We start from the raw sequence: 15,897 nt of genomic DNA, 5'->3' as shown, positions 1-15,897 counted from the left end.
TATTTATGTCAAAGTAGACGGCATATTCCACTTATTGGATGTGATTTTAAGTAGAAAACCTGCAGGAGGATATGGTTATTTCTAAGATGTGAGATTTATCTCTGCAAAATACAGACGAGAATATTTCTGAAGAACTACTTAAAACTTGTATATTATACGTTTCTCAAAATAAGAAACTTCAAAATAAACATTGTTAAAATCCCTTTAAATGAGAAAAACATTTTTGAATTAACTCTCAAAATAAGAATCTTTAAAATAACATTAAACTTAATAAAAAACTGTTTTTAAAATGCTACTTGGACCAATACAGGAATGGGAAGAATCACACCTTCGATTTACAAACTATGAGACTTCAGAAAACATTCAAAGGTCCTCGCAAATGTGTCGTCATGTTTGGCACATTTGTTATTAATAAAGCATTTTTTAACGGTGCCGATTTCAGTCGTCAGCAGAATATGTTTTTTTTAGAAATGTAAGTTTCTATCGGGCAAATACAGATTGAAAATAAATGCAGAAAATAAACTTTCTATTTTGAGTGACAGGTTTAGAAGATTGTGAAACCCTGAATTGGGTATACCAAGTTTATATTCTTGACTTTTCTTTTGAGGCTAAATTTTTATTATAGACCACCTTTTTACCATCTTGTTATAGTCCAGCACATAGAAGTGCATACGGACTTCAGACTAACCTGCAATAAAGCCTGCATTTGGAAGGAGGGCAAGGTTTTCTAATGAACATTTCTCAAAATATTGCACGTTTAATCTTCTCTCTTTTACTGACATGACCAATGTCTGCTAATCCTATGTAGTATGAGAGTTTTTAAAAGACTGTTCTAGTCCAGATGAGCTTTTATTGGACTGTTAAGGGAAGATGTATGCATGATAAGAGCCAAGCATTGCAATACAAACATTGGATTGACACGCTGTTATTTAAGAAATGTATAGACGTTTTATTATATTGCTAAGATAACGTCTCCGATATCAAGCTCTCCAAGGCAGTCGAAATATACGAGATGAATCTATGCAGTATTGAATATCTCCTCGCTCATCGTCCCGTTGAACTTTTACTTTTCATCGTCCCATTGAACTTTTCCTCGTCGCTCATCGTCCCGTTCAACTTTTCCTCGTCCCGTTCAACATCTGGTCGTCTACTTCATGGGTATCCAGGAGTACTGAAAAAACATTTGCGTCATAAATGATGGACGTCAAGATAATACATGATGTTCTCTAGACTGAAATCACAGCATGAATTCTGTAATAGTTCCTCAAGGGCTTGGTTACTTCATAAATCCTGTTTTTGTAAAAAAATGAGCGATGTTGGAAGTGAATTCAGCAACCAAACATTGATGCATTAACTTATAAGACATGAAAGTGGTTTGTTTTAGCTCGTATACACACGATTAGCTTGACATTGCTGTGTTTCAAATGAATCATACATATCACAGATTTCAGATCTTTTACACCACTTTTATGCGACACATACTGTTGTCTTTTTGGCCTTTAGAGCTCACCTTTGTGCTCATGCTGGACGCCCCCCGTCGTGCCGTTGTTCTGCTGGACGCCCCCCGTCGTGCCGTTGTTCTGCTGGACGCCCCCCGTCGTGCCGTTGTTCTGCTGGACGCCCCCCGTCGTGCCGTTGTTCTGCTGAAAGCCCCCCTTCGTGCCGTTGTTCTGCTGAAAGCCCCCCTTCGTGCCGTTGTTCTGCTGGACGCCCCCCGTCGTGCCGTTGTTCTGCTGGACGCCCCCCGTCGTGCCGTTGTTCTGCTGGACGCCCCCCGTCGTGCCGTTGTCTCTGGGAACCAGGTTCTGCTGGACGCCCCCCCGTCGTGCCGTTGTTCTGCTGGACGCCCCCCGTCGTGCCGTTGTTCTGCTGGACGCCCCCCGTCGTGCCGTTGTTCTGCTGGACGCCCCCCGTCGTGCCGTCGTGCCGTTGTCTCTGGGAACCAGGTTCTGCTGGACGCCCCCCGTCGCGCCGTTGTTCTGCTGGACGCCCCCCTTCGTGCCGTTGTTCTGCTGAAATCCCCCCTTCGTGCCGTTGTCTCTGGGAACCAGGTTCTGCTGGACGCCCCCCGTCGTGCCGTTGTTCTGCTGGACGCCCCCCGTCGTGCCGTTGTTCTGCTGGACGCCCCCCGTCGTGCCGTTGTTCTGCTGGACGCCCCCCGTCGTGCCGTTGTTCTGCTGGACGCCCCCCGTCGTGCCGTTGTTCTGCTGGACGCCCCCCGTCGTGCCGTTGTTCTGCTGGACGCCCCCCGTCGTGCCGTTGTCCATGGGAACCAGGTTCTGCTGGACACCCCCCGTCGTTGCTTCGCCCCAAATGACAAACCGGTTCTGGACGTCCCCAGTCGTGGAGTCTACCCCAATGACGACCCATTTTTGGACGTCCCCCTCCTTGGCCACTCCCCTAACGACGATCCGGTTCTGGACAGCCTCTGCTGTGGCGGGTTCGCTAATGACGATCAGGTTCTGGACGCCCCCCGTCTTGGATTTGTCCTTAATGATGACCAAGTTCTGGACGCCCCCCGCCGTGGCGTTTCCCCTAATGACGACCCGGTTCTGGACGTCCTCAGTTGTGGAGTCGCCTCCTATGATGACCCATTTTAGGTCATGACCCGCAGTGGAATTTCCCCTAATGACGACCCGGTTCTGGACTCCCCCCTCCGTGCCGTTGTCCCTCGTTACGACCTGGTTCTGGACATTTGTTGTCTCGTTGACGCTCTGGGGCTTTTGTTCAGGATTCTGGTGACCAGACGCATCAGCTTCCACGTCATTGGTTTCCAGTTGTACTGAAAGAAAGAAGGATTGATTAACAAAATAAGAACCAACATAAATCACGTGACGTTATACGTCGACTGAAATCACAGCGTGAATTGTTCTGTAGTTTTCTTTTAATTCTTGCTTTTTTTAATGTGGCATTTAATAATATTGGGAGGGATGAAACCCTCTGTAATGGTCACACATGCAGAGCACACAGTGAAATGTGTTCTCTGCTTTTAACCCTTCCTAGCACCAGGAGTCTAGTACTAGGAGCAGTGGGCAGCTATTGCACAGCGCCCGGGGAGCAATGGGAGTAAGGGGGGGGAAGGGGGTTTTCCGGTGCCTTGCTCAAGGGCACCCTGGCAGGAGGTGAACTAGGACCTCTCCAAGTATCAGTCCACACTCCATCTTTAGATCTGGTTAGGGACTTGAACCGGCGACCCTACGGCTCACAGTCCAATCCCCTACTGACTGAGCCACTGCCGGATTGAGGACCGTTTTTAAGATCAATTCTCAAAGTTATTCAATTTGGCACGACATTTCTCAAACGCATGGCATCAACATGCACACTACATCATGGGATGGCCATCAAATACAAAAATCTTCCCAATTTCAAGTTTTAAAACCAGTTTAAAGCATTATCACCCCATAGTGTTCCTCAAGGGCTGGGTGTCAACTTGGTATAAGACATACAGATATCATAATGTTTTAAACCCTTTTCTACACGGTTTAAATATCTTTAGTTCATCTTATATTTCCCAGCTTTCAGATCATTTTCACCACTTTAACACTGTTGACCTTTTAGTCTTTAGGGCTCACCTTCTCGAGCATCTTGGTCCAACATGGACTCCATCGACTGGAAAGGTGCAAAGGCTTTCTTTAAGGAGATCTCATTGGCAGACAGATCTGTAGGACACAGTATAATTAAAGGTTAGCGTCAGACAGAGAGAAGAACCGCTGCATAAAATCAAATGTTTTCAACTCTCAGTCTCCTCTGCAGCTTATATTCACCAGCTGGAAAACCAGAGACTGTGGACAGGAAACATGCTGTTAAATCAAATATTACTCCTTCATCTTCAACACAATTATCAAACAGGTAAATACCTCTGGCCAGACAAACAGTCAGCACACAGACGAGCATCCAAACAGCTGCCATCTCTGCAGTTTTCCAATAGAGTGTTGCCTGAGCACCAGGCAGCTTTAAAGGAGGGAAACCTCCAGCAGCTGCTACTGATCAGCACTGATTGTCTCTCTGCACAGAGGAAAACACCATTTATCTGAGATTAAACTCTGGGAATGAGGAGTTTTTCATGGAGCTTGTTGTGCATTTATGATTAGTAGAGACCATCATTTTAAATTCACATTAAATATTCATATAATGTTTTTTTTACTTTTCTCCCTTTTACAGACATGCCAACTTTATATCAATCCCACCCATTACAAATCGTATCTATTATATTTAAATATGTCTTTAGTGATGGCGAGATGAAGCCTTATGAAGCTTTGAAGCTTTCCAGCCAATTGGTTCGCAAAAGGCTTCATCTCATGAGGCTTCATCATGGGCTTCATTTGAACACAAACCCCCCTGTTGGTCAAAGTGTGTAAAACAGGCAGATTGGACATCTCAACAGTGTGCTCTATCTCATACCGAGTTCCCAATGAGTAAAGCCTTAGAATAACTCTAAACAACGAACATTAAATCATATTTTCATGTTAAAAATATTGTATTTATTCCAGTTTAATGATTGTGATTGAAAAGCCTAAGGATGCTGGTAAACATTGCAAAGAGGGATTTGTATTCCTTAATAATATTCATAAACGTAACCATGTTGTAGCCTGAGAAAGGCTAAACCATATCAAAGAATACATTTATTAACTACATTATCTAATTTAGTTGTAGCTTTTATAAACAACAAAAAAGACGTATTGTTCAGTCTTTGAACCAGGGACCCTGCGGTCATGAGTCAACTGTTTTCCAGCTGAGCCACAGCACACACACTAAAGCTCCCTGAAAACACTGCAAGATATGTATTCCTGTATTTATTCATGTTTTTATTGATGTTTTTATTCCTACATTTATTTATGCTTGTATCTATTTATACTTATGACATGTTCCGACCTCTATATAAGTGAGGGTCTGAGCTCTCTTGATTCCATCGTGTCACCGGACCCGGGTACAGGAGGGGTAATATGGTTGTTGTTATACATCCATGGGTATTATGAGCGTTGTGGTTCAACGGTTCAACCGATCTGAATGGCTTCCTGAAGCAGTCACGTGGTATCGACAGGCAGCGAGGCTTCGTTTGTCATCGATGACGTCACTGGCCCAAAACGATACAAGCCTCGATACAAGGTTCACAAAAAGCTTCGGGGATTACTCGACACACGCTCCGAAGCCTCGGCGCAATACGTAACATCATTACATGTCTGCATGATTAGCGCCAAACCTTTCTAGACATACACATACAGTGGTGCAAAAAAGTATTTAGTCAGCCACCAATTGTGCAAGTTCTCCCACTTAAAAAGATGAGAGAGGCCTGTAATTTTCATCCTAGGTACACCTTAACTATGAGAGACAGAATGAGGAAAAAAATCCAGAAAATCACATTGTCTGATTTTTAAAGAATTTATTAGCACATTATGGTGGAAAATAAGTATTTGGTCAATAACAAAAGTTCATCTCAATACTTTGTTATATACCCTTTGATGGCAATGACAGAGGTCAAACATTTTCTGTAAGTCTTCACAAGGTTTTCACACACTGTTGCTGGTATTTTGGCCCATTCCTCCATACAGATCTCCTCTAGAGCAGTGATGTTTTGGGGCTGTCGCTGGGCAACATGGACTTTCAACTCCCTCCAAATATTTTCTATGGGGTTGAGATCTGGAGACTGGCTAGGCCACTCCAGGACCTTGAAATGCTTCTTATGAAGCCACTCCTTCGTTGCCTGGACGTTGTGTTTGGGATCATTGTCATGCTGAAAGACCCAGCCACATCTCATCTTCAATGCCCTTGCTGATGGAAGGAGGTTGTCACTCAAAATCTCACGATACATGGCCCCATTCATTCTTTCCTTTACACGGATCAGTCGTCCTGGTCCCTTTGCATAAAAACAGCCCCAAAGCATGATGTTTCCACCCCCATGTTTCACAGTAGGTGTTCTTTGGATGCAACTCAGCATTATTTATCCTCAAAACACGTCTAGTTGAGTTTTTACCAAAAAGTTCTATTTTGGTTTCATCTGACCATATGACATTCTCCCAATCCTCTTCTGGATCATCTAAATGCTCTCTAGCAAACTTCAGATGGGCCTGGACATGTACTGGCTTAAGCAGGGGGACACGTCTGGCACTGTAGAATTTGCGTAGTGTGTTACTGATGGTAGCCTTTGTTACTTTGGTCCCAGCTCTCTGCAGGTCATTGACTAGGTCCCCCCGTGTGGTTCTGGGATTTTTGCTCACCGTTCTTGTGAGGGGGGTGTATTCAACCCAATATGGGTTCTCACTTACCAAATATTTGTCACGTGGGGGGGGGTGTCCGTCAACCAAATACGGGGTCCCACTTTTCGCGTATATGTATTGATGTACTTATGGGGGGGGGGGGGGGGGGGGGGGGTGTCCGTCAACCCACATCTCAGGGGAGGCGCTCTCCGTGGTGCTGAACCCAGGCCACTTGCAGATATACCTATGGGGATTGTGGCGATGTCCCACATCTCAATATGGAAGTCCACTTGTAGATCCCACATCTCAATATGGATACCCACTTGCCTGGGGGTCCCACAAGTCAATATGAGAGCCCACTTCAGGGCTCCCACATCTCAATATGGAAGCCCACTTGCAGTAATACCTATGGGGATTGGGGCGATGTCCCACATCTCAATATGGAAGCCCACTTGTAGATCCCACATCTCAATATGGAAGCCCACTTGCAGATATACCTATGGGGATTGGGGTGATGTCCCACATCTCAATATGGAAGCCCACTTCTCAATATTATTAATAATTCCAAAATAATAACATTAGTTTTTATAACTATTAAATATGCAGTAATGGGCCCCCATATTGACTTGTGGACAGTTAGTGTCCACATATAAAAATGAATTCAAGGGAACTTAAGATTGAGTGCCAAGGGTGAGAGTCGAACCCCGCTCTACCACACCAAGGACACAAGGAGCGACTCCCATTCCATTGCCCCACAAGTGGCGCTGAAGCTTATTGAACAAAAGTATTATATATAGACTCCACTATAAAGTAAAAAGACATTTCTCTATCGTTTTGGCGATCAAATTTAACAAAAAAACACATCAAATCACATCTACAAATCAATACGAAGCTAATGAAACAACTCTCAGACTACTAGCGTGTTTACAAGTTTGAAAACGTAGCAATGGCTTTTCACATCACACCATTGTGTGATATATGATTAATATGATGAAATGAATGTGTATAATGTTCTTAAATGTTCCCAATGATTGTTCTTATAATGTTTCTTAAATGTTTTTGTATAAATGTATTTGTTCTGCTATATAATATGGAGAGTCTGACAGGAGTTTCGAACCCGGGTCTCCCGTAGCAAGGGGCGACACCCGGTCGCCTAAAGCTTATAGCTGTATAGTCTATTATAAACATTCTGAACGGCACATTTACCAATCAAAAAAAATTATCAAAATGTACAAACGACACATCAAATCAAATCTACAGATGAAGAAAAAAACCTGAAGTATATATATATATCTCTCTATAGTCCCAATATATTTGAACTATCTGAACTCTATCTATGGAGCTAATTTCCTGCCATAATTCCACAAACAAACTAAACAGGTTTTACAAATGCCTCATGATTCACTAACAAACACAATGTGGTTTGCAAATACAAAACACCATCTACAAACTAATGCATTTAGTTTGGCAAAGAAAAAACGTATCTATCAAACAAACACATAACATTTTTCTAATAAATCATGTTTCAGAGACAAATTCAGCATAGGTTTTACAAGTACACAACTTTTTTTTACAACTACAACACTTTTTTTTACAAGTACAAAACTTGTTTTTACAACTACAAAACGTTTTCTTCTCACGGCGGAATATTACTGCCAAAAGTCACGTGACTTTTGGCAGTAATATTCCGCCGTGGCTGGCACATGCTCCACGGCAGCAGGGGGTGCTACTGAGTCCATTGGGGAAGGCGGGAGCCTCCCGCCGGGAGGTTGAGCAGAGCATGGAACAGCCCTTGCCAGCCTGATGACAGTGGTGATTCTAGCGATCCAGCAATCTGGGTCAGTGTTTGAACAAGGTGAATTTAGCGATCACAACGAAAACAGCCAAGACACATATTGAGCCCAGAAAATGAATGTTATTAAGGCTGTACATATAATAAGCCTTTGTCTAAAATGGACAACATTGTAACTAAGGAGATTTAAACCACACAGCGATTCTGCACTCTTCATTTTCGTTCCTGCTATATTCAAAAGGAAGTACTTTACTGTGTACTTTGTGAGTAATCCTCTGTCAGAGTCCCTTCCGTAGGCTATAATGCATGTTTTATGCTATCTTTGATGAATGATAAAAAGACAATTTTACCATAAGTTCTTAATGATATTGAGACTGCTGGACTCAGTATTCTTATATCTACTATCACAATACATTGAAGTACTTCTAGTGTGTGTGTTTTTTTTTTAAATCCTCTGTCAAAGTCCCTTCCTGAGAACCTAATCAAGCCACTTCTGCTAAGTTTGATGAGGGAAAAACAATTTGTTTTGCCATTAGTTCTTCGTGAGATTGATACTGTTGGACTCAGTACTAGTCCCACAAGTACTATGAAGTACTTTTACTGTGTACTTTTTGAGTAATCCTCTGTCAATGTCCCCTCCTGACTCCTGAGTACAATAATGCATGTTTCTCTGCTATTTTGAATAAGCGTTAAAACACCTTTCTTATGAGACTGATATTGTTGGACAGAGTACTTTAAGAGGACGGTACATGGTAGACATGATATCAGCAATACTTCCAGTCAGTACTCTGGCAGCAGCATGTTTACCCCTTGGAAAGTCTTTAGAGTCTGGCCTGGATATAGCTGGTCACAAATATCCTTCAGCAAAGGGACAAACCCTTGTGACTCTTGTTGGCCTCTTATGGGGCTGCTGTCTTTTAAATAGGATTATTTTTCTGCTCCTAGTTCATTCCTCTCAGATTCTTCCATCAGTCCCAGTCATTGCATGTCTGTCAATAGAGCTTCGAAAAATGTGTCCAATTCAACAAAATGTTTTTGTGAAGGTGAGAGCTAAATTATAGATTGTTTGATTGTGTAATTACAAGGTGAGAGAAAATAAATCCATATCCTATTAAACTTATTTTATTTACTTTTCCATGTTGTACATATACTTACTTGTATTACATGTTGAACCACATGCTGGATATCTTCACCAGCCTCAAGGAAATACAATACATGGATTCATAATTAAAATGTTTTAGAAACATTTATAATTTAATAATGTTGTGTGCAAACATTTAAAATTGAAATATAAAAGGAAAAATAAGTTTACTTTTGAAATGATTTCTCACAAAAACCTTTCTAAATTATAGTAAATTATTAAAAAAGGTTTCGTCAATATACGTTTTACTGCCTAAAATAGTTGAAATTGAACGTAAACTATATCAAACACCACATCCATGGCAATTAACCCACTTTTGCCCGCTATTTAAATTGACTTTGGTTGAAGTTGATAACAATATTGATATTATATATATCATATAATTGATGCAGTCTTTTTGAACACTTTTAAAAATACTGCAAATGAATAATATTTGTAATGTTCTGCACAGATAGTGGCTTAACTTGAATTTGAAAACATGTGGCAACTTTATTAATACAGCAGTTGAAAAGATTTGTGGAAAGAAAAAATTCTTCATGGGCTTCAATGGCTCTCTAGATAAAGGGCGTTTTAATGTTTGCTTCTTATCCTCAGATAGTGGTTTGTTTAAATAGCTAGTGACATTTGAATACATATTGCAAAAAAAGGGCTCCAAAAAATGCATATACATATATAACCTGGCCGGCTTAACCCGTCTGTATTTCTTCAAGCACCACAAGATTCATAGTTTATAAAGTACAATTCTGGGCCATTGATTGTGTTATTTCTCCAAACACATACAGTATATGTAAATGCCTGTTATGAAGCCTTAAAATGGTGCAGGACTTTACATTGGGTTATACTTAAAGACAGGGCTATTCAGTTAAGAGAAGAGCAACAAGGAAAGAAAATTGTTATAATGGGTGATGTAAGATTAATGACAGACATAATATGAGGTCCTTGGCACTCAGACTCTAGAGGGGTCATGTTCAATCAATCAATCAATCAATGTTTATTTATATAGCTCAATATCACGAATGTTACATTTGTCTCAGTGGACTTTACAGTTTGTACAAAATATCAGTATGACAATACGACACCCTCTGTCCTTAGACCCTCACATCGTACAAGGAAACACTTCCGAAGAAAACCCACAGTTTAAAGGGAAAAATGGGAGAAACCTCAGGGAGAGCAACAGAGGAGGGATCCCTCTCCCAGGACGGACAGACGTGCAATATATGCCGTGTGTAAATTGAAAAGATAATACATTTGCAACATAGGTAGTCCAAATGTTTGGAAATGCATGTGTGTATAATAGGAAGATGAATCCACAAGGATATCCATCCAGGACCTATGATCCAGGACCACAGCCACAACTCAAGATCCAGGGCTCGCGATCCAGGACAGAGGAGCGCAGGATCATCCATGACTCCGGATCCCGGCGTATATAGACACCAAAAAGAAATACATTTGGGGAAGCTGGGTTAATCGGAACATGAGAGTACACAAGTATAGACAGAGAGAAGGAAGAAGTAAGATGTCCCCCGACAAACTAAGCCTATATCAGCAAAACTAGGGGCTGAATCTAATCTATGTTGTGATCATGGGGCATCACCCTTACAGCATCAGGACAATATCATATGGAGTCAGACACTGGATCGCTAGAAACACCGCTGTCATCAGGCTGGCAAGGGCTGTTCCATGCTCTGCTCAACCTCCCGGCGGGAGGCTCCCGCCTTCCCCAATGGACTCAGTAGCGCCCCCTGCTGCCGTGGAGCATGTGCCAAACACAGAAAGAAGAAGAAAACGTTTTGTAGTTGTAAAAACAAGTTTTGTATTTGTAAAAAAAGTGTTGTAGTTGTAAAAAAAAGTTGTGTACTTGTAAAACCTATGCTGAATTTGTCTCTGAAACATGATTTATTAGAAAAATGTTATGTGTTTGTTTGATAGATATGTTTTTTCTTTGCACAACTAAATGCATTAGTTTGTAGATGGTGTTTTGTATTTGCAAACCACATTGTGTTTGTTAGTGAATCATGAGGCATTTGTAAAACCTGTTTAGTTTGTTTGTGGAGTTATGGCAGGAAATTAACTCCATATCTATCTGAACTCAACATAATAAGTTCACACCGCCGAGTCTGGTCTCCCCGACCTCCCGCATGAAGGGGCGAATCTTATCACACTGCGACACCCTGTCGCTTAAAGCTCATAGAGGATAAGTCTATTATATAGTAGAGTAACTAAACGTTTCCCAGTCTTTTTCACCATCAAAATGAACAAACTACACATCGAATCACATCTGCAGACCAAGACGAAGCCAATGGAAGTAGTCCCAGACTCCTAGCACGTGTACATCGAGACGAGAGATCTCTCTCCCCCGCTCTCTCCGTTCTCAACAGTGACGTCACTTTCAGCTTCACTTTAACAACGTGGTAAAAGTAACAATTTCAATGAGCAAAATAAATAAATAATTTCATTATTATAATAGAATATACTACAGATCCATCCTCCATCTCTTAATTCAACATAATTCATTCACACTGCCGAGGCTGGTTTCGAACACGGGTCGCTTGAAGCTTATAGCTGTATAGACTATTATAAACATTCCGAACGGCACATTTCCCTGTGTTTTCCACCATCAAAATTGACAAACGATGCCTCAAATGACATCTACAGATCAAGACGAAGCGAATGGAAGTACTTCCAGACTCCTAGAACCCCGAGCTCCTGCATGAAGGGGCGAATCTTATCACACTGCGACACCGTGTCGATTAAAGCTCATAGAGGATAAGTCTATTATATAGTAGAGTAACGATCTTTTTCACCATCAAAATGAACAAACTACACATCGAATCACATCTGCAGACCAAGACGAAGCCAATGGAAGTACTCACAGACTTCTAGTGTGCGAGAATGGCTGTGATGCGCTGTTTTTCATCGCAGGAAAATGCTGTTATAGACAGGGCTGCACATAACTGGTGCGCAGGTGCGCATGCGCACCTCCGCCAAAAAAAAGAGCACCGGGTCATTTGAAACAAAGCGCATTTGCGTACCAACATTGAGAGAGGGAGAGAGGGAGAGAGAGAAGGGAAAAGAGAAAAGAGAAAATAGAGGATAGATGAGAGAGAGAGAAGAGAGAGAGAGAAAGATATTTGCGAGTTGCATATGAACCATGATATGAACTCAGGGCCGGCCCGTAGCGCTGGCTAGATGTTCGCCTAGGGCGCCAGACCTGGGGAGGTGCTGCGCTGGCAGCTCTGGGAGGGAAAACAACATTTTTACCGTTGGGGCTCATCCTAATTTTCGGCCTTGATGTAACAATATTCATAATTAAGTAAATGTAACACCCTTTTCACCCCCGGTTACACGTTTCATTTGCCCTGTACGATGGGCGCTGTAAGTGATGAAAATGGGGGATGTTGGCTTATCTGGCGCCCGCAGCTCACAGCCAAAGTGCGAGGGAGAGAGGGAGGGTGCACCGGTACCAGCGCTGTTGTTATTAGAATCTGGTGCCGTGCTAGCTGCTCTAACGGATATAAGAAGAAGATGTTTCTACAATGATGTGGAGGGAGAGTCCTCTCCAGTCAGACTGAGAGGCTGATAACTACAGCTCAGTGAGGTAAAGGACTCTGAGTGTTTAGATAGTTCACTTTAGTCTAAGTTCAAACGGTTTGGTCACAATTTATGTAAACACATATTTCCAAGGCACTCCTTTATAATTATTGGGATAAACAGGTTTGAAATCATTCCAATGTATATACTATAGGACAGTAACCAAAAATATCCTTTAAAACTGGAGATAAAAAAAAATGCATAAATAAATGTTAAGGTAAAATAAGATATGAATGAACAACACAAATAAAATAAGTTACATTCATTTGTTATTGGCTATGGTAGGTTATTGGTTATGTTCACATACTTATTTGATTACATCTACTTGTCTAAGATGACAACAGAGACTTTCGACCCAAAACTAGCTGTTGACTTGTGGATGCAAGCAGCTAATCGCAGACTCAACCAGAGAGAAAGTAAGTAGGCCTACATCATCAGCTACCATGTCTGACAGAGAGGAGAACAGTGAGGAGAACAGTCAGGAGGGTAGTGATGACAGCTTGTAGGATTACTGGTCGTGCTAATGTTGTCTTGTGTTCACCTCTGCATGTGTGTTCTGTGTTCACCTCAGTGTGTGTGTTTAGTGCCGTGTGTCTGGCAAATAAAGTCCAGACCCCCTCAAAAGTTACAGTTTATTTCACTTTAAGGATGAGCACTAAGCAACATCTCCAGGTGCTCCTTTGAGAACCAGGGCAAAAAAGTGATGTGCACCCCTTGGTTATAGAGATTTCTCAGTATATCTCCGGGACATTTCCATGGCTTTTCCACCATCAAAATTAACACACGATGCATTAAATAACATCTACAGATCAATACGAAGCGAATGAAAGTACTCCCAGAGTAGCGTGTGAAAAGGTTTGGGAAAAGCGTGTGCAAAGTCTCAAAAACGGATCAATGGTTAGCATTTTCAATGGAAATATACATTGAAATAGCTCCCGTTAGCTTAGCAACTAGCGGTTAGCATAATATTAGCATTTCACACATTCACTGTTCACCCTGACATAATTTATAATGTAACCCATTATCCCTCTCTTAATTCAACACAATTGTTTTATATTTAATAATTCCATAATAAATAAACCTATAAACCTATAATACTAACTATAATATAATCAACTTCATATATGGAGAGTCTGAGAAGAGTTTCGAACCGGGTCTCCCACATCAAGGAGCAACGCTTATATCACTGCTACTGCACTGCTTAGGATCTGACAGGCTTGTGGTGGAGGAGGGGAAGAAAATGAAATGGCTCTTAGTACTGTACACGGAACAAAGGAAGGTCTGACAGCTTTGAGCTTGGCCTCGTTGGACTCGTGTCGATGAGGACATGCAGATTAATCTCAATGCTGATCAATTCAGATAGGGACAAATATATTATAATTAGGGCCGGGACTTTAACGCGTTAATTAAGATTAATTAATTACACAAAAATTAACGCGTTAAAAAAAATTAACGCATTTTAATCGCACTTATTTTTGCACCGCGGAACGTTTCTCACTGGATGAGTTTCAGGCGTACCGATTATACTGGACCACCAACTAACGTTCATGACTTCAGACAACAACAAACCACAGTGAACAACAGTGGGAAATGTTGTTTTAAAAAACGGACGGATGGAAGCGTCGATAAGAGCACGGTTGTGTGCAAATTATGCAAAAAGGAATTCGCATATCACCGCAGCACATCAAGCCTCAAGTATCACCTCAATGCAAAACATATAGCAGCTAGCGTGGAAGCTAGCGTGGACGTTAGCCTCTTTTATCGCGTTCACACCAAAAAGAGCCGGTACTAAAATTAGTTCATGAGAACCTTTTTACCCCCTTTTCAGTCCCTGCTAGAGAGCAGAGAGCTGCTAGAGAGCAGGGACTTTCGTACGGCTCTCTTGTGAGAAAATAGCTATATGTCTGATTGGCTGGGCGGATTGCAAACCACGCCCCGTAAAACTCCCAAAAAGTTTTGTGAATTTTATTATCCTCGCATTAGCATTATTAGCATTAGCCCAGCGCAGAAACGCAGAGAGACTAATTTATGGCAACACAAAATAAAACATGGGAGCGGTGGAGATGAGGAGGTGTCGGCGTTCTGGCGATTTACTCGGAAGGCTGCTGGGACTCCCAGCAGCTTCTACTGAAGCCAGTCCAGAGCCAGTCCCCAAACTCCGGGGACTTCCGGCCGGGGACTTTTGGGAGGCAGTATACGCCGTGAAGTGGTTTGCGGCCTGCCAGTAAACCCAAAGCAGAAGAAGAAGAAGTGACGTCAGCGGCTTCATTTGCCTAATCCACCCCCAGGTTCAAAGAGTTCTCATGAACTAAGTTCACATGAACCTTTGTGGGAAAATTACTGCGGGTGTGAATGCGCCTAATGGTATACTAAAATCCATGTGAAAAAAATTGCTTCTCACTGTTCTCAGGTCAAATATTTATATGTGATTAAAAATGCGATTAATTTCGATTAATTAATTACAAAGCCTCTAATTAATTAGATTAATTTTTTTAATCGAGTCCCGGCCCTAATTATAATATAATAGTTAAATAATTAGTTTTTTTGCTCATTAAAGAGCCTGTGACACGAGTTTCCCCCATCATCCAAACCCATCAATTTGAGTAAATATTGTCCCCTTGAAAACCGTTACTGAACTGATTTTGGATATTTGTACTTTGATAACCATTAATCTGCCCTTCAATGTTGACCATTTTCTGGATCTTCTCGGGGATTCTTCAAGTCCCGCCAAATGACGTGTGACGTCATTGCGGACACAGCACTCCAGCTGCACCGTTCAGGATCCAGCATCTGCATGTCAACGCACGATGGCGCACACAGCAGAAAGCTCAGACAGCGATGACAGTTTAATTTTGAACTTTCTGAGAGCTCATATGAGGCTGAAGGATCGGTTTATGTTGTATCTGTTAGAAGTTTAGGAATTAGGTGCGTCAATATGGGCGATCATACGGTCATGTTGCCAGTGGTGGAATGGGACTAAAAATCATCCCGGGACTCTCGACCGGCCCACTTCGGTACCGCTAGTAAATTGTCAACGGGGGGAGTGGGGGATGTCAGGGGCGGCGGGTGCTGTAGATAGTAAATGTAAATATGTAAATATTTGTGTCACTGCATCCTCGTAAATTACAAATATAATGCAATGTCTGTGTCTTTGACATTAGCGCTGCCAGCCACCTGTG

General features: G+C 42.0%; 1 protein-coding gene across 1 annotated transcript; it reads right to left on the bottom strand.

Moving 5' to 3' along the window:
* Positions 1-925: 925 nt before the first annotated feature.
* On the bottom strand, positions 926-3,988 carry LOC117556280 (ribosome-binding protein 1-like). The gene is made up of 4 exons (XM_034231583.1): positions 3,858-3,988; positions 3,573-3,659; positions 1,511-2,782; positions 926-1,171 (listed from the first exon to the last, which is right to left on the bottom strand). Exons 1-4 carry the CDS (start codon positions 3,907-3,909, stop codon positions 1,113-1,115), a joined length of 1,470 nt encoding a protein of 489 aa, XP_034087474.1. The 5' UTR covers positions 3,910-3,988; the 3' UTR covers positions 926-1,112.
* Between the last annotated feature and the right edge of the window lie 11,909 nt (positions 3,989-15,897).

The sequence above is a fragment of the Gymnodraco acuticeps genome, unplaced genomic scaffold (assembly GCF_902827175.1).
Source record: "Gymnodraco acuticeps unplaced genomic scaffold, fGymAcu1.1, whole genome shotgun sequence".
NCBI classification, from domain to species: Eukaryota; Metazoa; Chordata; class Actinopteri; order Perciformes; family Bathydraconidae; genus Gymnodraco; species Gymnodraco acuticeps.
This window is presented reverse-complemented; position numbering and strand designations above follow the sequence as displayed.